The 21,457-nt window shown below is 47.0% G+C and overlaps 1 protein-coding gene across 2 annotated transcripts; it reads left to right on the top strand.

Annotated features, from left to right (window-relative positions):
* The first annotated feature begins 7,505 nt into the window (after positions 1 to 7,505).
* SNRPB (small nuclear ribonucleoprotein polypeptides B and B1) lies at positions 7,506 to 17,838 on the top strand. Of its 2 annotated transcripts, none has more exons than XM_030309923.3 (7): positions 7,506 to 7,634; positions 10,430 to 10,581; positions 13,430 to 13,541; positions 15,595 to 15,747; positions 16,297 to 16,435; positions 16,754 to 16,879; positions 17,612 to 17,838. In XM_030309923.3, exons 1-7 carry the CDS (start codon positions 7,632 to 7,634, stop codon positions 17,620 to 17,622), a joined length of 696 nt encoding a protein of 231 aa, XP_030165783.1. In that variant the 5' UTR covers positions 7,506 to 7,631; the 3' UTR covers positions 17,623 to 17,838. The 2 variants fall into 2 exon arrangements, with proteins under 2 accessions (XP_030165783.1, XP_030165782.1); XM_030309922.3 differs by having other exon boundaries at positions 7,507 to 7,634; positions 17,744 to 17,838.
* Positions 17,839 to 21,457: the final 3,619 nt, after the last annotated feature.

Genomic DNA, 21,457 nt, shown 5'->3' with positions numbered 1-21,457 from the left:
TTGATAAACACTTTCAATTAGGACATTCCCCTGGATCAGGAGTTGGCCGGCTTTTTCTGTAAAAGGGCCACATTAGGGGCGCCTGGGTGGCGCAGTCGGTTAAGCGTCCGACTTCAGCCAGGTCACGATCTCGCGGTCCGTGAGTTCGAGCCCCGCGTCGGGCTCTGGGCTGATGGCTCAGAGCCTGGAGCCTGTTTCCGATTCTGTGTCTCCCTCTCTCTCTGCCCCTCCCCCGTTCATGCTCTGTCTCTCTCTGTCCCAAAAATAAATAAACGTTGAAAAAAAAAAAAAAAAAAAAGGGCCACATTAGTAACTCTATGGTCTGTCTGTGGCTGTTCCCAGGTCTTCCCTTGCAGTGCTAAATGCAGACGGCATGTAAATGAATGAGCGAGGCTGTGTTCCAATAAGACTTTATTTGCGGACCCTGAATTCTGAATTTCATATCAGGTTTATGTGTCATGAAATATTATTATTCTTTTGACTTTTCCCCAACTATTTAACAATTTCAAAGCCATTCTTAATTTGTAGACTCTCCAGAAACAGAGAGCCGGGTTTCGTGGGGCTCGAACTCGTGAACTCCAAGATCACGACCTGAGCCGAAGTTGGCTGCTTAACCAACTGGGCCACCCAGGCGCCCCAGACCCCGTGGCTTTTTCTGTGTATCAGTCTTGTTTTATAATAAGAAAACTCATGAAGGTGTCCACATAGGTCACAGAGACTTGTTACGTCCAAGCAGAACTGAACTGTGGACAGTACGTATCACCGTGAGTGCCGACGGCTTATTTAGTAGAAAGGAAAGGCTAAGGGTAATTGAAGCTGTTTATAGCACACAGTGGCTACTCGCAAGGTTCCTACGCTCACGTGTAGAAGATGATTTTGCCCGACTTTGCGGATTGCAGTAGAAAATGGAATGTGCGGAAATGGACTGTGAAGGAATTACTGGTGAGGAACAAATTGTGCTGTCTGTTTATTACTAATTATAGATGTGGCCATAAGACGCGCTGTCCTAGGATAAGGCAAAGCAGCCCAGCGGCCCCACTGAAGGCTTCTCTAACTGAAAAACTCTCTCTCTTCAGCAGAACCAAAGGCAGAAATCTACCCCCCTGCCTCCTGCCTTCTAGCCATCTCCTGCCAGCAATTTCTCAGCCAACATGTGCCTCAGATCTTTCTGGGCTTCTGTGTAGGGCATCACTCCCGTCCAGGGGGTCCTGGCCCAGGGCATCAAGAGCAGCAGTATTCTGCTCAGAGCTGCTGCACCGGAGACACAGAAGGTCATGGGAGGCAAGGTGGCCTCCCTGGTGTGCGAGGACAGAGGAGACGGAGACTCCGGGCGCATTCCGCAGCCCGCCCCGAGGACGGTCCGCAAGAACTAGAGAAGGCAACGTGGCGGGTCGAGAGAGGGCCCCCCCTCAGCCCTAGCCCGTGCGCAAACAGACAAAGGAGTGAAAAAAGCCACAAGATCTGGAGCAGCCAGCTGTACGGAATGTGAACTAGACCGTAGCCCCAAATCGGACCTCATCACAAAGCAGACGGCCCACTTCCAGGAGAAACCCGATGTTTGCAGGCAGTGCGGGTGAGGCTTTAAAGTGAAGTCAGCCCTCATCAGACACCATCGGACATGCTCAGTGGAGAAGCTTTATGTGTGCCGGGAGTGTGGGCGGAGCTTTAGAAATAAGTCAGTCCTCATTGGACATCAGTGGACTCACTCTGTGGAGAAGCCTTACGTCTGCGGGGAGTGTGGGTGAGAGCCTTCAGCGAGAAGTCCTCCTTCCTCAGACATCAGAGCACACGCTCCTGCTCCCGGGAGAAACACTACGCATGCCTGGAGTGTGGGCGAGGCTTTAGCCATAAGTCAAATGTGAAAAAAATTTTTTTTTTAATTTTTATTTATTTTTGAGAGAGAGAGAGAGAGCAGGGGAGGAACAGAGAGAGAAGGAGACACAGAATCTGAAGTAGGCTCCAGGCTCTGAGCCGTCAGCACAGAGCCTGACACAGGGCTCAAACCCACGAACCGCGAGATCATGACCTGAGCCGAAGTTGGATGCTTAACCGACTGAGCCGCCCAGGTGCCCCACGTTGAATCTTATCAGACACCAGAGGATACGCTGAGGCGAGAAGCCTTCTGTGGGGGGGGGGGGGGATCCTGGGCAGGACTCTATTAATCAGTCAAACCTCATCCTGCACCAGAGAGAGAGATGGGGAGGCATCCCTAACTGTGCACGGAGTGTGAGTAAAGCTTCAGAGGCATGTGAGTAAAGCCTTCAAGGACACATTCAGGAGAGGAGGCTTATCTGTGCAGAGTGTGGGCAACTCGGCAGCCGTAAGTCAACCCTCACCGAACAAAAAGGATGCACGTAGGTGGGAAGTGCTGTGTGTGCAGGGACGGCGGGCGGGGCTTCAGCGATAAATCCGGATTCACTGAACATCCAGCGGCCGACTTGGGAGAGGCGGCCTGTGTTCAGAGACCTTAGGAAAAGAGCAGGCAGGCGGGCACCAGGTGGCACCTTCGGGGAGGAGCCGTGTGCTTGCAGGGGGTGTAAGACTCTCGTGCTCAGTCAGCCTTCTTCACACACCGGAAGGGTAATCCGTACATGGAGATCCTGGGGAGCTCCGTCCAGATGACCCATTCAGGGGTCAGATTACCACCACTGGCGGCTGCACAGAGGAGTTCCTCACTAGGACTTGCTTGCAGCCAAAGGGAACTGCACCCTCCCCACGGCGGGGGCTCCTGGCCAGTGACCGATTGATACGGGGAGACAGAACTCCAACGCTTGATCCAGTAGGGACGACCCCAGAGGGTCATCTCAGATCCAGAGGCCCCCATTGGACTGAGTGATTTGGTTGCAAACATGTCGCAGGGCTGCTGCTTCCTCTGCCCAGTCCTGCCTTCATTCCCCCAGTAAACCACTCAACCCCCGTTTCATGGTCTCTCCGGGGAATCCACTCCGAGATATCCTGAGTGTGCGAGGAGTGTGGACAAGGCTTTGGCCACACGTCACCCCTCAACAGACCCCAGGGTATACCGAAGAGAAGCTGTGTGTGTGTGGGAGGGTGAGCAAGGGCTCGGGGAAAGCCTCCGTATCCACCAGAAAATAGCTCGTGTGGGAGAAGCCTTCCGTGGGCAAGGAGGAAAGCTTCGAGAGGCTTAAGCAGGAGGTGAGGCCCCATCTCGCACCAGCGGACACGCTCAGGGAGGGCTCCCGGGTGGAACTTTATCCTGATGTCTCTTCTGGACAGACTCATGAGGACAGAGACTGGCCACCGCAGACCACTATGTCACTCACCTCTAAGGGGCTTTCAGAAATCTTGATGAGAGGGAAGATGGCACTCACAACTAGAGACCTGGGTTTTCCACTGTTTGTGGTCAGATGGAATAAAAACGTGGAAGGCTTTATTTAAGTAATCCAAGAACGGTCTCGTTTAATTTTCATACACCGATTCTTTCCCAGGTCCTCTTGTCCTTTTGTTCTACTGAAATCTTTGACAAGCTCAGGCTGTGTGCCTTAGTCTCTGAGCAATCTGGAAAGGAATTCAAGTCCACAACCTGGATTTCCTGCATGAATTCAACCCTTGAGAATAAAGAAGTCCCGAATCAATCCAATAGATTTGTAGGGAAATCTGAGCCTTTGCATGGGGAGGACCACCTAGGTTCTGGAGACATGCCAGCTGAAGGGAGGGCCCTCCCAGGTCTCTGGGGGACAGGTTGCCTCCTCTCCTAACTGCTCTCCTAACTGGAGATCTCCTAACCAGATCTCCCTCTGGTTTCTGTGACAGCTCCTTTCTCGGGAACGTTCCCTTCCTTCTTTCTGGTCTCTCTTCAGGTCCCTGCTGAATCCTTCTCTACCCTCTGGAAGCACTGCTGTTCCTTAATGGTCTGTTTATGTCCTCCAGTTTGGGGGATCCTTTAACCACATTCCTTCTGCGGCCTTCCAGATTCCAGGGTCAGGTCCTTTAACCACACCCAACCTGTTCTCCAGCCATGAATCGTTGCTTTGGGTTGCTTAGCTATTCCCCATGTCAGTTCATATGTCTAAAGACCCCTAAGCATGGCTCCAATACTGTGTCCACTCAGCCCTCCATTCCTCAGAGCCAGTCCTGCTAGTGACCCCACCATCATCCCTCTACTCACTGGTCAAAGACAGACAGCCTAGTCATACACCTGCCCTTGTTTTTCAGCACTGAGATTCACAGCATAATCTTTTTCCTAATGGAAATGTGCTATAATACCATGCTATGCTTTTTTTATTTTCTCCTAATATGTATGATATGTATAAGGGATAAAAATCCATGTTCTCCTTATGTAAAGATTATTTTTGTCTAGCCCTGTATCCTCGTCACTAATTTCAATCTAGAAATTGTTTTGGAGAATAGCCAAACACTCAGAAATGGACCCACAATGTATGGCCAACTACTCTTTGACAAAGCAGGAAAGAATATCCGATGGAATAAAGACACTCTCTTCAGCAAGTGGTGCTGGGGAAACTGGACAGCGACATGCAGAAAAATGAACCTGGACCACTTTCTTACACCATACACAAAAATAAACTCAAAATGGATGAAAGACCTAAACGTAAGACAGGAAGCCATCAAAATCCTAGAGGAGAAAGCAGGCAAAAACCTGTTTGACCTTGGCCGCAGCAACTTCTTACTCAACACATCTGGAGGCAAGGGAGACAAAAGCCAAAATGAACTATTGGAACTTCATCAAAATAAAAAGCTTCTGCAGAGCGAAGGAAACAATCAGCAAAACTAAAAGGCAACCGACAGAATGGGAGAAGATATTTGCAAATGACATGTCAGATAAAGGGTTAGTATCCAAAATCTATAAAGAACTCATCAAACTCAACACCCAAAAAACCAAACAATCCAGGGAAGAAATGGGCAAAAGACATGAATAGACACTTCTCCCGACACATGAAAAGATGCTCAACGTCACTCATCATCAGGGAAATACAAATCAAACCACAATGAGATACCATCTCACACCTGTCAGAATGGCTAACATTAACAACTCAGGCAACAACAGATGTTGGCGAGGATGCAGAGAAAGAGTATCTCTTTTGCACTGCTGGTGGGAATGCAAACTGGTGCAGCCACTCTGGAAAACAGTATGGAGGTTCCTCAAAAAATTAAAAATAGAAATACCCTAGACCCAGCAATTGCACTACTAGGTATTTATCCAAGGGATACAGGTGTGCTGTTTCAAAGGGGCACATGCACCCCCATGTTTATAGCAGCACTATCAACAATAGCCAAGGTATGGAAAGAGCCCAAATATCCATCAATGGATGAATGGATAAAGAGGATGTGGTATATATATATACAATGGAGTATTACCCAGCAATCAAAAAGAATGAAATCTTGCCATTTGCAACTACGTGGATGGAACTGGAGGGTATTATGCTAAGCGAAATTAGTCAGTCAGATAAAGACAAATATCATATGACTTCACTCATATGAAGACTTTAAGACACAGAACAGATGAACGTAAGGGAAGGGAAGCAAAAATAATATGAAAACAGGGAGGGGGACAAAACATAAGAGACTCTTAAATATGGAGAACAAACAGAGGGTTGCTGGAGGGGTTGTGGGGGGAGATGGGCTAAATGAGTAAGGGGGCATTAAGGAATCTACTTCTGAAATCATTGTTGCACTATATACTAACTAACTTGGATGGAAATTAAAAAACAAATAAATATTAAAAATTTTTTTTGAATGTTTATTTTTGAAGGAGAGAGAGACTGAGCATGAGCAGGGGAAAAGCAGAGAGAAAGGGAGACACAGAATCCAAAGCGGGCTTCAGGCTCCCAGCTGTCAGCACAGAGCCCGGTGCAGGGCTTGAACTCACAAACTGAGAGATCATGACCTGAGCCATAGTTGGACGCTTAACCGATTGAGACACCCAGGCGCCCCACATGTGTATAGCTTTTGTATGAAAGCAAAAGCATGAACTTTGTATCTGCAGTGAACCCGGCGATAAGCCAAAGAAACAATGCAAGTCAAAGTTATTGTTACTACTAGCTGGGGCTATGGCCCTGAACCCAGACACAGAAATATAATGGTTTGGACCCTGTGATGGGAAACTACAGGCCTGAAGGCCAAATCTGGCCTGCCACCTGTTTTTGTAAAGCGTGTGACCTAACAGTGATTTTTCCATTTTAAATGGTTGAAAGAATCAAAAGAAGAAAAGTATGTGTGTCTGTAAAGTTTTATTGTAACACAGCCATATATTTGTTATGTTGTCTATAGCTGCTTTCATTCTATAATGGTTGAGTTGAGTAATTGCAGCAGGGACCACGTGGCCCACAAACCATAAAATACTAGCTGGAAAAGGTTGTCAGTCCCTGTTCTAGACTGAACCTTGAGAACACTTACCAAAGGCCAAGTGAATTCATGACCCCCTTGTCCTCGTTTGTGGAAATTGACAGGCCGATGGTGGCTAGGACTGGCATGTTAGCAGTGGAACAGATGACAACAGTCAGATTCAAGGCATTTTGTAAGTGAGGTCCCCAGGATTTGCTGACTGATTGATTATGAGGTGGGAGAGAAATAGAGGAATCAAGGATGCTCCCAAGTTTGTCATTTTGCTTTTTGTTTTTTAACTCGAGAAACTCCTGAGATCGGGAACACTGGTAAGAAGTGGGTTTGGGAAGAAAAGGGAATACAACAATCAAGAATCCAATTTTCACTGTGTTAAATTTAGGATACCTATTAGACATCCAGATCAAGCAGGCGGTGGATGTAAAAGGCCAAGAGTTAAATGAAGAACCCAGGGTCAGAGGAATAAATTTGAGATTCCTGAGCATTTACGTAATATTCAAAGGTCATAGGAATGGATGGGATTGGTTGATTGACTCATTCATTCATTCATTCATTCAAATATGTTTTGAGCCCTTGTTTTGTGCTAAGCAGTGTTCTAGGCATTGCAGTAACAATACACAAAGGAAAATCTGTACCCTCAGAATTTCCATTCTAATGGGGAGGAAAAATAACAAATATATAGTATATTAGGGATCATTGTTAAGGAGAAAGGTAAAGCAGGGATGGGTGGGAAGGCTGCAGTTTTCAACAGGATGGCTAGGGAAGTCCTCAGTGGGAAAATGTTATTTGAGCTTAAGTCTTCAAGGAAGTGAAGTTGTGCACATACCTGGAAGACTAGCATTCCAGGCAGAGGCGACAGCAAACGCAAGCATGCTAAGGTAGGAGCGCGTCAAGCAAGTTAACAGAAAAGCAAGGGCGGTGGCTTCAGGAGAGCCGAGGGAGAGTGGTGGGAGATGAGGACCAAGACAGAATGGGCCGGGACACGGGGTGGAGGACAGAAAGGAAAGTGTGGAGGAGCATCTCAGCAACGGACTGAAACTAGGAAGGTGACCAAACTTCTCCGCGAAGTTCAGCTTGACGTTAGCCCCGCCCCAAGCCCCGCCCCAAGTCCCGAAGGGCTCCTTGCTCACAGCTCCGCCTTTTGGCCGGAACTCGTGAGCCCGCGCAGGGACCGGAAGTAGCTTCCGCCCGACCCCATTTTATACGAGGCCGCTCTTCCGGTAGCGGCGGCGGGAAGCGGACTACTGGCGGGCGTCTAGGCCTCTGCCGAGGGGAATCCGGCGGGAATCGGAGCCATCAGAACCGCCACCATGGTGAGGAGGCGCAGGCGGGAGGCGCGGGAACTTCCGAGTGTGTTGTGGAGTGGGGGCCGCGACTGATCGGGAGGAGGTCACGGGTTGGGGGTTCATGGCGGTGAAGGCCCGGGCCGCGGCCGCCCGGTCCGGGCAGGGGAGACCCGGACCTTGGCCATTCGGTAGGGTGGGGGAGGGGAAGGCTGGAACTGAGGAACGGAGGCCTGAGTCGCTCGGTGGTGGCGAGGATAGCACTCCGGCCCTCCACGCCGCTGTAGCCACAGTGCTTGGGTTCCTGCAGGCACGAAGTAAACTTTTGCAGAATAAATGCATGTCTGGGGTTTCGGAGCAGGCATTAGAGCCGCGGGAGGACTGGGGAAGACCCGGTGAGAGACTCAGACGTGTGAAACGGGGTCTGAGGAGGAGTTGCGGAAAGAGGTGGGGAAGACTTGTGGCCGAGTCTAGAGAGAGTGCTTGGGTCCGGTAGACAGGAGGGACTGGGAGGGTGAACGGCAATGTTTGGGGGGAAGAATTCAGCTCGTTTGTTCAGCGTGTCTGTGTGTTTTAAGTATGCCTGACTTTTCAGGCCCTGGAGCTACATAATGAAATGCTTCCTTCCTTCACCCAGTTCACTTTCTCGGTGGGGACACAGATAATCTAATCCAGAGTGATAGGTAGTTAGGCATTACGTAAAAGTAACGGCGAGGGAGGGGCGGGGTAAGAAGGCCGTCTGGAGTAGAGGATTCCTGAGCAGAGCCCTTAGACGTTGTTAGAAGTGTCTTCCCAGCGAAAATAGAAGGGAATATTCTAGTTTGGAAGGACTACAAGAGCAAAGCAGGAAGGGTAGCACTATTGAAAGTTTCTGAAGGAGGAAGAGAGGAAGAAGGCTGGAGGAATTTTACGTGCTGTTACATACAATCCTGTGGATGATGAGGTATACCAGTCAAGGATTTAGCCAGCAAAATGACACAAACTTAGTTGTGTTCAGAAAGATCACTGTGTTCTGTAGCTGTTACACTTGGGGGGAACTGAAAGCAGGGAATTGTTTGTGGGATTGGTTGGAAGAGTGGGCACTGGATTCAGTCTGTCTAGGTTCCAACCCGGCTTCCTGGCTGTGAGACAGGACAAGCTACTTATCCTCTCCTGGCTTCAGTGGCTGTTGTCTGTAAAACAGGAATAACAGTTCTGATTTCTCGAATTAAATGAGATATGTAGTGCTTGTCACAGTGCCTGGTACACAGTGAGCACCAAGGAAGCGTTAAGCTCTTACAAGGTAGACCATAGAGGTTCAGATCTGTGTGGCTCGAAGCTGTGCAGTTACAAGCCGGTTAAAATAGTCGTTTGAGGGAGAGTAAACCACATAACCAGGGTCTCCAGGGTGTCAGTCAAGGTTCTGATCCATACATTTGTGGGCTCAAAACCCTGTTCTGGTCCAAGCTCACAGAGATGAACAGCAAGCACGGTGCCTGCCACAAAGAAGGCACTTGGGTGAGTTAGGACTGGCCCACACCAATCAGGCTGACAGGAGACTGATCTGCAAACTAAATGCCAGGTTGTTTATTTCTAGAGAGAGAGAGAGAGAGAACTGCCAAAGACATCTGACACCTTGCATTGCAAGATCTATTTTGTCTCTTAGCAAAGCTACATTGGAATCCGGGCTACAAAGTAAAAAAGGTTGTTGGATTAATAAAGAAGTGAAAGCAAGTTCTTTATTCTTAAAGACCATTATGTGTTCGAACTGATTAGCGCCCTGACCACCAGAAGGTCTCCCTCTTAAAGGTAGTCTTGGAGGCATGCCCATGTTTTTGCTTTAGAGATTCCATGCCTCTTGCCTCCAAGCCCATCATCTCCTTTCTGATGAGGGATTTCTCATTGACTGGATTTGAGTGCCAATCATTCCAGCACCTCTTTTACTTGGTCTTTAATTTATTTATTTGTTTATTTAAAAAAAATTTTTTTAATGTTTATTTTTGAGACTGAGACACCCTGAGTATGAGCAGGCAAGGGGCAGAGAGAGAGGGAGACCCAGAATCTGAATCAGGCCCCAGGCTCTGAGCCGTCAGCACAGAGCCCCATGCGGGGTTCGAACTCACAGACTGCAAAACATGACTTGAGCCGAAGTCAGATGCTTAACTGACAGAGCCACCCAGGTGTCCCTTTACTCTGTCTTTTAAATGGGCTGTGGGTGTTCCATGGCACTGGAGTCACACACCTATAATCTGCACAGTGGCAGATGGCTAATTTGGTGGAGGGGAGTGCTGGATTCATTTGGAGGTACTTTTCACCCTCACCCCTGAGACTGACACAGCATAGACATAGGCAATTGTAATATGCCTATTCCTAAAAAAAGAGATGATTTTAGGGGTGTCTGGGTGGTTCAGTCAGTTAGATGTCCGACTTCGGCTCAGGTCATGATCTCGTGGTCCGTGGGTTCGAACCCCGCATCGGGCTCTGTGCTGACAGCTCAGAGCCTGGAGCCTGCTTCCGATTCTGTCTCTCTCTCTGTCTGTCTCAAAAATAATAAATCATAAACATTCAAAAAAATTGAATGAAAGTAAAGATGATTTTTTTTTTTTTTTGAAAAAGATTTATTTTAAGGGCAGGGAGTAACCGGGAAGTGGGCAGAAGTTAGGGCTGAGCACAGGGTGATGCGGGGGAATTCCCAGGGGAGGGCTGTGGCTGGAAGACAGAGCTAAGACTCGACGGAGTAAGATAGCCTGGTGGAAAAGAAAGTCACAGCTGAAGGTTTTAGGAAGCGCCGGGGATATACAGGTCCAAGAGAGCTGGCCTCTCATCCCGTTGCTTTCTCCTTGCAGACTGTGGGCAAGAGCAGCAAGATGCTGCAGCACATCGACTACAGGATGAGGTGCATCCTGCAAGACGGCCGCATCTTCATTGGCACCTTCAAGGCTTTTGACAAGCACATGAACTTGATCCTCTGTGACTGTGATGAGTTCAGGAAGATCAAGTGAGAAGTGGGCCGCACGGGGGGTGGGATGTGAGTTGCGAGGGAAGTGGAGCGGGTGGGTGGGCCAAGCGACAGGTGGTCGATGTAGCTCTAGCTGGTTCCTTGGTCTGCTCTCCTGCGTTAGAGGGCAGATTTAAATGGGGACATTGGACTCCAAGAAATCTTCCTTAGCCCAGCAAGCCTCGCTCTCTAGTTCTAGCGGAGTACACGTTGTAAGGAGGGCTGCTAGGCTTTTTGTTTCTCTGACTGTGTGTGCCCCTGGGTACTGGGGTAAAGGGCTCTCATGTTCTCCCCACAGGTGTGTGAGGGGGGAGAGCTTGATTTTCTGGCCTCATTGCCTATTTGTAAAGCTGTAGCCTAAAGGGCTCTCCCAATGCAGCCTGGTCTGAAACTGCTTTAAGAAGCCTCTGACCCTCTTCAGGGTAAGTGCTCAGCTTCCCGTGTGGGTTTGGGGCCAGTGATTTTTGTTGGCGTTTATAGACACAATCAGAACATTTCTACTTTTCTACAATTCCATATGCAATTGGATAGCTCCCTTGTCTCACGACTCACAGATCTTGAACTTCTGGCCTCTTAAAAGACGTGGGCTAGCTTGTCGTGCATATTACATTCGAGGCATCTTGAGGCCCAAAGAGGTTATGTGACTTCCATGATCAGTCAGCTCTCTTCTGCCCCATGCGGTGGTCCATATTAGGTTGTTGGTGGCTGTGATTTCCTTTTGATTCCCCTTGGGGCTGTTGTTTTCTTTTTGTGGCAAGAGGTCAAGAAGTACAGGATACAGTATAATAAGGATGGCCAAGTGCCAGGGACACAGTAGAGAGGGGCCAGCAGATCAGTGTAGAACTATTCCAAATGGTCTCTTCTGTCTTTTATTTATTTATTTATTTACTTATTTATTTATTTATTTATTTACATTTATTTATTTTTGATAGAGACAGCACAAGTGGGGGAGGGGCAGAGAGAGAAGGAGACACAGAATCCGAAGCAGGCTCCAGGCTCTGAGCTGTCAGCACAGAGCCAGACGCGAGGCTCAAACTCAAAAATCGTGAGATCATGACCTGAGCCGAAGTCGGACGCTTAACTGACTGAGCCACCCAGGCGCCCCTAAATTTTTTTTTTGAATGTTTATTTTTGAGAGAGAGAGACAGAGCATGAGCAGGGGAGGGGCAGAGAGGGAGGGAGACACAATCTGAAGCAGGCTCCAGGCCCCAGGCCCCAAGCTGTCAGCACAGAGCCCGATGCGGGGCTCGAACTCACAGACCACGAGACCATGACCTGAGCTGAAGTTGGACACTCAACTGACTGAGCCACCCAGGTGCTCCATCTTTTATTTTTTTTAAATGAAATTATTCTGATAATTAAAAAATGTCTATTAGAAGATACATTTTAAAAATACATAAAAGCATATGAGGAAAAATTTAAATACCCAGAAAGGTTTGTTTTTTTTTTTTTTTTTAATGAAAGAACAATACGTGTTTTTAGTATAAAAAAAAAAAAAAAGAAAGAAAGAGAAAATAAAGATAGGCCCAAAAGAAAAGGAAGAACTATCTACCCCCAGAAAACTCTTAATTTAATATAAAAAATATCATTAAAAGGAAACCTTTACGTTTTTTTTTTAATTAAAAAAATTTTTTTCAGTTTATTTATTTTTGACAGACAGAGTGACGGGGGGAGGGCCAGAGAGAGGGGAAGAGAGAGAATCCCACGCAGGCTCTGCACTGTCAGCACGGAGCCCTGTGTGTGGCTTGACTCATAAACCGTGACGTCATGACTTGAGCTAAAACCAAGAGTCGGGCGCTTAACCGACTGAGCCACCCCGGCGCCCCAGAAACCTTTAAGCTTTTAAAAATCCAGGCATTTTGTCTTTCCTTTATTCTTAGGGTATTGGTTTTGGCTTTTTCTTCCCTTCCCCTGTCTTGTTACGGTTATTTTATTTCCCAGTTTACATTTACAGCTGACCCTCGAACAACCCAGGAGTTGGGGTGCAGACTCCACACCATTGAAAATCCACGTGTAACTCTTGACTTCTCCCAAACTGAACTACTAGTCTACTGTTGGCCAGGAAGCCTTACCAATAAGATAAACGTTTGATTAGCATGTAATTAGTGTGTTCTGTTTTGTATATACAGTATTCCTACAGTAAAGTAAAAGAAACGTTTTTAAAAATCATAAGGAAGAGAAAATACATTTATAGCACTGTATCAGAAAAAAATCCGCATCTAAGTGGCCCCGCACGGTTTAGACCCAGGTTGTTCAAGGGTCAGCGGTATATTTTGTTCATCCTTTTCTGGTTGTTGCGTTGGAACTTTCTGTTTTTGTGCTTTGAGGATAGAGGTGTAACTTCTATGAAGTTATTTTTCCTTTCTTCTACTTCTGAGGTGACCTGAGGGATGGAGTTAATAGTTCTGCGGGGTTGACTTGATGGTGGAAGGAGGCTTGCGTGCAAGAAGGCTGACTGGGATTCGGTCGACTGGAGTTGTTCAGGCTGCCTCTTCACACAGACGAGGCCTTAAGCTGAAGGGAGGGAATAGGGTAATGGCAAAGAAGAGTGGACTGAGGAAAGACCTTCACCATGGTTACAGAGCAACATTTGAGCCAGGGCTGGGCTTTCTTAACTCTTGTCCTATCTCTTGGCCAGCGCGTCCTCTTGGCGTGGGAGACAGCCACCTAAGGGGTTATGAGTCAGCCTGTGAGGACTGTGCAGAGGAGTTGCTTTAGAGAAAGTTTTTGTACCATTTGTCGAGAGATACAGTGTAAAAATTTTGGAGGCCCCTAGGCAGGTGAACGGGAGCTTTACCCTCTTTCTGATGCTTACTTTTTTTGTTTGTTTCCCTAAACCCATCCCCAGGCCAAAGAACTCAAAGCAAGCAGAAAGAGAAGAGAAGCGAGTCCTCGGTCTGGTGCTGCTTCGCGGGGAGAACCTAGTCTCCATGACTGTAGAGGGACCTCCTCCCAAAGACGTAAGTCAGCGTAGAGCAGAGCTCGCCAGTGCAAGGCCAGGAAGCCTTGGAGAAGGGAGCCCCTGCTGTGAGCCAGGCTCTGCCTTAGCTTCTCTGCATTTCATTGCATAATTCACAGGCATCCTCAGATTTTTGTCCTCCTTTTATAGACAATAGAATCTCCAAGAGGTTACCCTCTAAGTAGGAAGTAGCAATGGGGAACTAGAATTTGAGGGTTTCCAACTTTAAAGCCCTCTCTTCTTCCTCAGTTGATGTACAGAGTGAGTCAGGAGAAGAGGCACTTAAGGTCATCTGGTCAGTTCTTAATGTGATGGCAGTCTGGCTGGACAGTAAAAAGTCTTAACTCCAAACAGCAGAATGTATATATTTTGTACAGTTGGAGAAAACTAGTTAACATTTATGAAATGTCTGCTGTGCGAAGCACTTCAGTATTTTAGCCACTTCTTGTAAGCCGTTTTTTGAGATAAATCATTCCCACAAGAGAAGACAAACTGGGGGTTAGTAACTTGCCCAAGGTGTCTCAGCCATTAAGTGGTGAGGCTGGCATTTGATCCCAGGCAATCTTGGTTCTGTAAACACCAGCCTGCACTTAGAAATAGACTAGACTTTAGAGCATCTAACCAAGTTTTCTTGTTTTCGTTTTAAAACATTGTCATCAAAGAAATAATTTTTCTTATTTTTGTCCATGTACGTTTTTTTTTTTTAACATATAACGTGTGTAATACTGTGTTCTGCTTTTTCCCTTAACATTGTAAACATTCTTCTGATTGCTGTATTTTTTTCTTTTTCTTTTAAGTTTGTTTATTTTGAGAGAGAGAATGGGGGAGGGACACAGAGAGAGGGAGAGAGAGAATCCCAGGCAGGCTCCACACTCAGCACAGAGCTTGAACTGTGAGTTCATGACCTAAGCTGAACTCGAGTCAGACTCTTAACCGACTGAGCCACCCAGGCTCCCCTGCTGTATGCTTTTTAAAAGGCATGTTAATGACTTAAAAATATTCCCTTAAGTGAGGACAGAGTAGTTATCCTAGTCATCTCCCTCTCTCTTTTTTAATGTGTATTTAATTTATTTTGAGAGGGAGAGAGCGGATCCCCCAGGGGTCGAACTCCCCAACTTTGAGATCATGACCTGAGCGGAAATCCAGAGTCGACGCTTAACCAACTGAGCCACCCAGGTGCCCCCTAGTCATTTCTGTCTTTTTTGGACTCATACATTGACTCCAAAGGGAATAGGGAGCCTTTCCAATTATAAATGCCTGCAAGGGGTTTATCACATTTTTTGGTTGAAGCATACGTCTGTATTCATAACTCCTGGTGTCTGTTTCCAGTAGAAGTTGCTACTCACTCTAAATCTTCATGACTGCAACCGGTTTTGTTATAACCCCATCATTTACAGGTGAGGAAACAGCCCCAGAATTGTGGGATTACTTGCCCACTGTCACCTGCTAGGTGAGAATCAGAGCTGGGACTGGACTTCATTTCTCTTTGATGCCAGGTCAAGTGCTCTTGACTACTATACCCCCCTTTTTTTAAAAAATATTTGTTATTTTAATTTTATTATATTTTGGGGTGCGCCAGCAGGCAGGGGAGAGGGACAGAGAGAGGGAGAGGGAGAATCTCAAGCAGACTCCACACTCCCCATGGAGCCCGACACAGGGCTCGATCCCATGACCCCGGGATCGTGACCTGAGCCGAAATCAAGAGTCACGCGCTCAACCGACTGAGCCACCCAGGAGCCCCTGTGGTATATACCCTTCTGAATGGAGCCCTGGCCCTTTGTTGGTTTAATTTTCATAGGAATGCACGTAGGTTGAGTTGTGGTGTGTTTTCTCTAGACTTACTCTTAAGTTTCTCTAGCCTGCGCAGGGGTGACAGCTAGGCACATGATCTTGGATGGAAGAGGAATGTCATTAACACATGGGTGGCTAGGTAGTATCTTTAAGCTGTTTGGTTTGATGTCCTGTGAATCTGAGGGCCTCTCTTGGCAGTGGTGTTCCAAAGTGCACGGATTCTCTAGGCCCTAAGCATTTTAGCATATTTCTTTATTTTTTAGACTGGCATTGCCCGAGTGCCACTTGCTGGAGCTGCCGGGGGCCCAGGGATTGGCAGGGCTGCCGGCAGAGGAATCCCAGCTGGTGTTCCAATGCCGCAGGCTCCTGCAGGACTTGCCGGGCCAGTCCGAGGGGTTGGTGGGCCGTCGCAACAGGTAAGGGGTTGGGGAAGGGCACCAACTTCTTGTGGTTAAAATGGAGGACGGAGAGGGGCCCCACAGTTCGGGAAGAGTCCAGAAGGACCAACCTGTGACTCTCAGGCCGTCAGTATCTCATTGTCCTTCGTATGTAGTCCCAGACTCCCGTGAGAAGGGAAACCGAACGTTGTAAATTAACGTTGATGCTACTGAAGTAAAGAGATGCATGAAAGGTATTTTGGCCAACCACATTGGGGCAAAATGTTTCCACAACAGCATGTGAGGGAATGCTCTCTTACAACCGGTTATCCGTCATACTTGATAATGCAGTTGCCTTCCCTGATTTGGAGTGGGCCTCCTCAACTCCGGTCTAGAAGGTGGGAATTGAGCATTCAGGCTTGATCTTCTCTGGCAGGTGGTTTCAGATAGCCTGATGCTGATGCCGGGAGTTGCAGCGTGGGGGATCGATTGGGTGTCGGCTCCGTCTTAACCACGTTGGGGGCAGGAGAGTGGGATGCTGCATTGCCCTCTGCTGTTCTGCCTGACCCCGATCCCATGTCCTCTTAGGTGATGACCCCGCAAGGAAGAGGCACTGTGGCTGCTGCCGCCGCCGCCGCCACAGCCAGTATTGCAGGGGCCCCAACCCAGTATCCACCCGGCCGTGGGGGTCCTCCCCCACCTATGGGCCGAGGGGCACCCCCTCCAGGTGAGAAGCCTGTAAGGAGACCCCTGCTAATTGATGGAAGGTGCCTGCGCTGGATTCGTGATGAGACATAACGTTGACTGAAACTGGTGATGAGTTTGTGTAATTAAGCAGGATTACTCTGAGATCCAGCCTTGACTGACTGACCACGGAACTAGCTGGACAGGAGCCATGGGGAGCCCCACCTCTTTGGCTCAAGGCCCAGAGACTGGGAGGGTAGAATGGTCCGTCCTCAGAACTTGGTGGACAGTTTTGTTACGTTCCCTGCTACCTTTTCAAGACAGACACTTGAGCTGTGTTCTTGGGGCTTTTCTCTCGTAGGCATGATGGGCCCACCACCTGGCATGAGGCCTCCCATGGGTCCCCCGATGGGGATCCCCCCTGGACGGGGAACTCCGATGGGCATGCCCCCTCCGGGGATGCGGCCCCCTCCCCCGGGGATGCGAGGTAAGTGCCAATAGCAGTGATTTGGACTTCCTTAGAGAGCATGTTGGGATGGGGAATGGAAGGAAGGTTGAATTTTGACCATACCCTCTGGGCTTTCAGGCCTTAAGCCTAAGGATATGCACTCTTAGAGGGCAACTTTGTCCAGAAAGGGAAGAGGGGAAAAGTAGTTCTGAAATTGACCTTCCCTCCCTCTTAGAGCAGTTAGGGCAGTCCTACACCCGGGTACTTCTCAGTGTCCACGGTGGTGTTCTCAGGGCACTGTGCGATCATGCATTCTGAGAGTCCCCCACAAAGGTCATGGGATTGTCCTGTGTCCTTTGGCTTGACAATGTCTGGTAATGAAGAGGTTGCCGTACTACTTATTATGTATATCTCTCAAACTCCAATTTGAGAAATGCTGACAGACTCGTCCTCTCACTTTATAGATAAGGAAATGGGCCCCGACAGCTTAGTGTCCTGGCTCCCAGATTGGTGTTCTTTGCAGCAAGCCATGGTGGTCTCGAAGATAACCCACAGCCACACTGGTTGACCCCTGTGTCTCTAGTTAGGTTTTTTGTTGATGGGCTTTATAAGCCTAGGAACCCAGTCTGTCCCAGAGAAGTCCCTAGTTAGCATATATGTCGTATATGTCCCTCTGATCACTGGGTAACTGCAGGGTGTGGGAGGCTGGGGTGGGGCTGGGGATTTGAGTTGCAGATCAGGCACTGACTAAACTTCTTACTCTTACTTCAGGCCTTCTTTGACCCTTGGCCACAGAGTTACGGAAGTAGCTCCACAGAGGCGTGGGCCCGATTACCACAGACCTGTTTGTTTGTTATGCCGTTGTTCTCGGAGTCTCACGGGATTGTCTGGTTTCCCTTTCAGGGCCCCCTCCCCCGGGAATGCGCCCACCAAGGCCCTAGACTCATCTTGGCCCTCCTCAGCTCCCTGCCTGTTTCCCGTAAGGCTGTACATAGTCCTTTTACTTCCTTGTGGCCTGTGAAACTAGTTTATAATAAACTCTTAAGACTATTATAAACGTGTCTGGTGTGTCTGTTCAATTTTAGAAAGCCTTTGTTGGGTAGTTAATAGAGTCAGGAAAGGTTGCCTTGGAAAAGCTAGCCCTAATCTCTGCTGCTTCCTTTATGAAATATTTTACAGCGCATTTGCAGAGAAGCACAAACCTCTCTCCTACTGAGAGAATTAGCAACATTGAACTGCGAGACATTTCCACCTATCAGACTGGCAAAATTAGTTTGTTGAAGTAAACACTCATATACCGTTGGCGACACTTGTGAGTTGGCAGACCCTTTTTGGAAGGCACTCCTTGATAGCCTCTTGTGCGTTACTTGAGATTATATTCATTTTTATATGATAAGGGAGGAGGCAAGTAGTAAAAATGAAAAACAATCCCACTGGAAGAGGAACAGTTTTGGTATAACTCTCCCACCGTCACACGTGCATATAGCCTAAGTCGTGGGGCTCCGTGATTTCTTCCCCCTAGAGTCCATGTTCAGTTGATGGTCACTGAGCAGTACTGTAGTGCTTAGTACATCAAGCTTTGAGGTTACAGAAATAGGAAGTGGATGCTACTCTTAGGTTACTGTCTGGGGGAAGACGATTCTAGATGCAAAGGAGCCCTTGGGAAAAAAAAAAAAGGGTGATGCACTACTGGGGTGTTAGGAATTTCTTCAGGAACGTGAGGGTGGTTCAACACACAAACAACAGAATACCCCGCATTAATAGAAAAAAGTCCCTAATCGTTACGTCAATAGATGCGGAAAAAACATTTGACAAAATTCTGACACGCGTGATAAAGACACTCCGCAAATTAGGAATAGAAAGGAACTTTGTAAACATAAAGGGGGTTATTTGAAAAACCTACAGCCAACAGGAGTGAAAACTCTCCCTTTAGTGGAAGGAAGCAGTAAGCGTGCCCGCTTTTAACACTGCTGTTCAACATTGTCCTGGAGGTTACAGCCGCAGCAATTAGGTAAGGATATAGAATGAAAGGTGCACTTGGAAGACTTGATGTTGTTAAAATGGCAGTACTCTCCAAAGTGGTCCACAGATTCAAGTGCTATATCTGTCAAAATTCCAATGGCTTCTTTCCGTTTGTTTCTTTCAGGAACAGCAGCGGATCCTGGAGTTCGCATGAAGCTATAAGGAAGAGGCCCTAATTAGCAAAAATGATCTTGAAAAATGCTCAAAGTGGATGTCTGATTGTAAAACCTAGTACAAAGCTTCAGTAATCCAAGCAGTGCGGTACTGGCATAAAAGTAGACGTATAGACTAATGGAATAGAATTGAGAATCCAGAAACAAACCCTTGCGTGCACGGCTGGTATAAGAAGTCTCCAACAAACAGTGCTGGGACAATTGGATAACCAACGCAGAAGAATGAAGTTAGACCTGTGCCTCACTCCGTATGTCACTCGTTAACTCAAAATGGATCAACAGTCTGTAGGAGCTAAAACTACAAACCTACTAGAAGAAAACAGGTAAATCTTGACCTGGGGTCTGGTGATGGTTTCTTCGATTTGGTATCAAAAGAACAACTCTTGTGCATCCAAGGATATTATCAAGAATGCGATAAGGCAGTCTGTAGAAGGGGAGAAAATACTTGCAAATCCTAGATCTGACTTGGGTTTAATATCCAGACTCTGTAAGGAACGTTTGACGACTCAACAGTGAAAAGATAGACGGCCCAATTTAAGAGCAAAGGAATGGCCATTTCTTCAAACAAGATGTATATACAAATGGTAACAGGCACTGGAAAAGGACGGTTAACATCCTTGGTTATTAAAGAGATGCAAATTAACACCACAATGAGCTACCATTTCATACCCACTGGATGGCCTTCATGGAGAAAAAGGGCCAGAGGTGGGGCTGGGGAGGATGGGGGGAAAATGAACGCTTGTGCTCTGCTGGCAAAACAAAATGGTGCAGCCAGAGTGGAAAACAGTTTGGCGGTTCGTCAAAAAGTTAAACATAGAAATACCATATGATCCGGCAATCCCACTCCTAAGTATATACCCAAGAGAAATGAAAATAGACGTCAACACAGAAACTTGTATGTGAATGTTTACGGTACATGAATCATAATAGCCACAAAGCGGAAACAACTCGACGGTCCGTCGATGGATGAGTGGAGAAACAAACTGGGATATTACGTTCAATAAAATATTATTCAGCCATAAAAGAAATGTAAGTATTGATACGAACTATTTGGATGAATCTCAAAAACATTGAGCAAAGAGAAAGAAGCCAGAATCAAAAGGACACGTTATAGGATTCCTTTTATTTGAAATGTCCAGAATAGGTAAGATCACAGAGGCAGCAGATTAGAAGCTACCAGGGCGTAGGGATGGGGCCAAGGGAAATAGAGATTGATTACTTAGTGGATATGGGGTGTTTCTACCTGGTGATGAAAAGGTTTTGAAACTAGAGATGGCTGGTTATTGTACAACATAGTGAATGCAACTAAATACAGTCGGCTTCTAATGGTCACATTAAAGTGGTTAATTGTTAATGTTGGGTGAATGTTGCCTGAATTAAAAAGGAAGGAAGAGCAGTTTCTTTGTGGAGAGTTTACCAAGGCTTTTTATTGTGGGCGGGATATGTTAGCAGAGGAACAGGCCGAGGAGTAAGGGGCTTGGCGGTAGATTTTGGCAGAAAAATCAATGGCTGGCTCAGACAATGTCACCGGAACCTATACCCTGAGTTGCACAAACCGCAAAGCAAGGCTGAGGCACCAGCCCCCCTCCCCCGGCTAGCTTCCCATTTGCCTACCAGGTATGACCCAGAAGGGTTTTGTATTCTTAGCCTGAGCTGGAAGGCATAGACTCTTATTTTGCCACACACAAAAAACATTTTCTTCAACAAAGGAAAAATATAGAGAGTCACGCATTGCCAAGCAATTAGTAAAGTAAAACTACTAGATGCTTACAACTATCCTTGAAAATCCATAAAACCCTCTTGAAGTATGGTCTGCGTGGTTCTGTGTATACAACCATATGCAGAAAAATCCTTAGGAACCATTTACTAAACAAGAAAAAGAAAAAAAGTCTGCTGTCAGACATCTGGGCATTCCAACTATTTTCTCTTGAAGATAATTCCTGTGTCTCTGGTGGTGAAAGAGGTTTGGGATTGAATGTACATTTTGACCTGCCTGTAGGCTTTTCTCGGCTCCGGTGTTTGTATTAAGCCTTTCTAACATTAGTTCAGTTAGTAAATTGGTCTGTGGCTTGAGGATTGAAAGAGACAACATGAGTAAAACCATCAGGTTTGCTGTGGGTTTACATCCAAATTCTTGGTCAGACCCATATGCATACTATTCCATAGTTTATATATTCTGCTGGTTTCTTTTAAGAATATTTAATTGTATAAGTGTTCATTTAAGAATGACTGTAGAAAAAATACTCGGTCCTAGCATTCTTAACGTTCAACATGAATCTTTGCCTCCTTGGGTTTTGTGATCTTGCTATAGCCTCAACTTTCTGTTTGTTTTAACATCAGAACATCTCCAGATCTTTGCAAACATTATAATGACCTTAGTGTCTCATTAAGGGAACACTGAACATATCACTGTTTACTTAAC

Source organism: Lynx canadensis, chromosome A3, assembly GCF_007474595.2.
Source record: "Lynx canadensis isolate LIC74 chromosome A3, mLynCan4.pri.v2, whole genome shotgun sequence".
NCBI classification, from domain to species: Eukaryota; Metazoa; Chordata; class Mammalia; order Carnivora; family Felidae; genus Lynx; species Lynx canadensis.
This window is presented reverse-complemented; position numbering and strand designations above follow the sequence as displayed.

Bases quoted from the DNA above. Each gene is read 5' to 3' on its own strand.
- SNRPB (XM_030309922.3), top strand. The intron at 15,748-16,296 runs GTAAGGGGTTGG...ATGTCCTCTTAG, and splicing joins TTGGTGGGCCGTCGCAACAG to GTGATGACCCCGCAAGGAAG. The intron at 16,436-16,753 runs GTGAGAAGCCTG...TTTCTCTCGTAG, and splicing joins CCGAGGGGCACCCCCTCCAG to GCATGATGGGCCCACCACCT.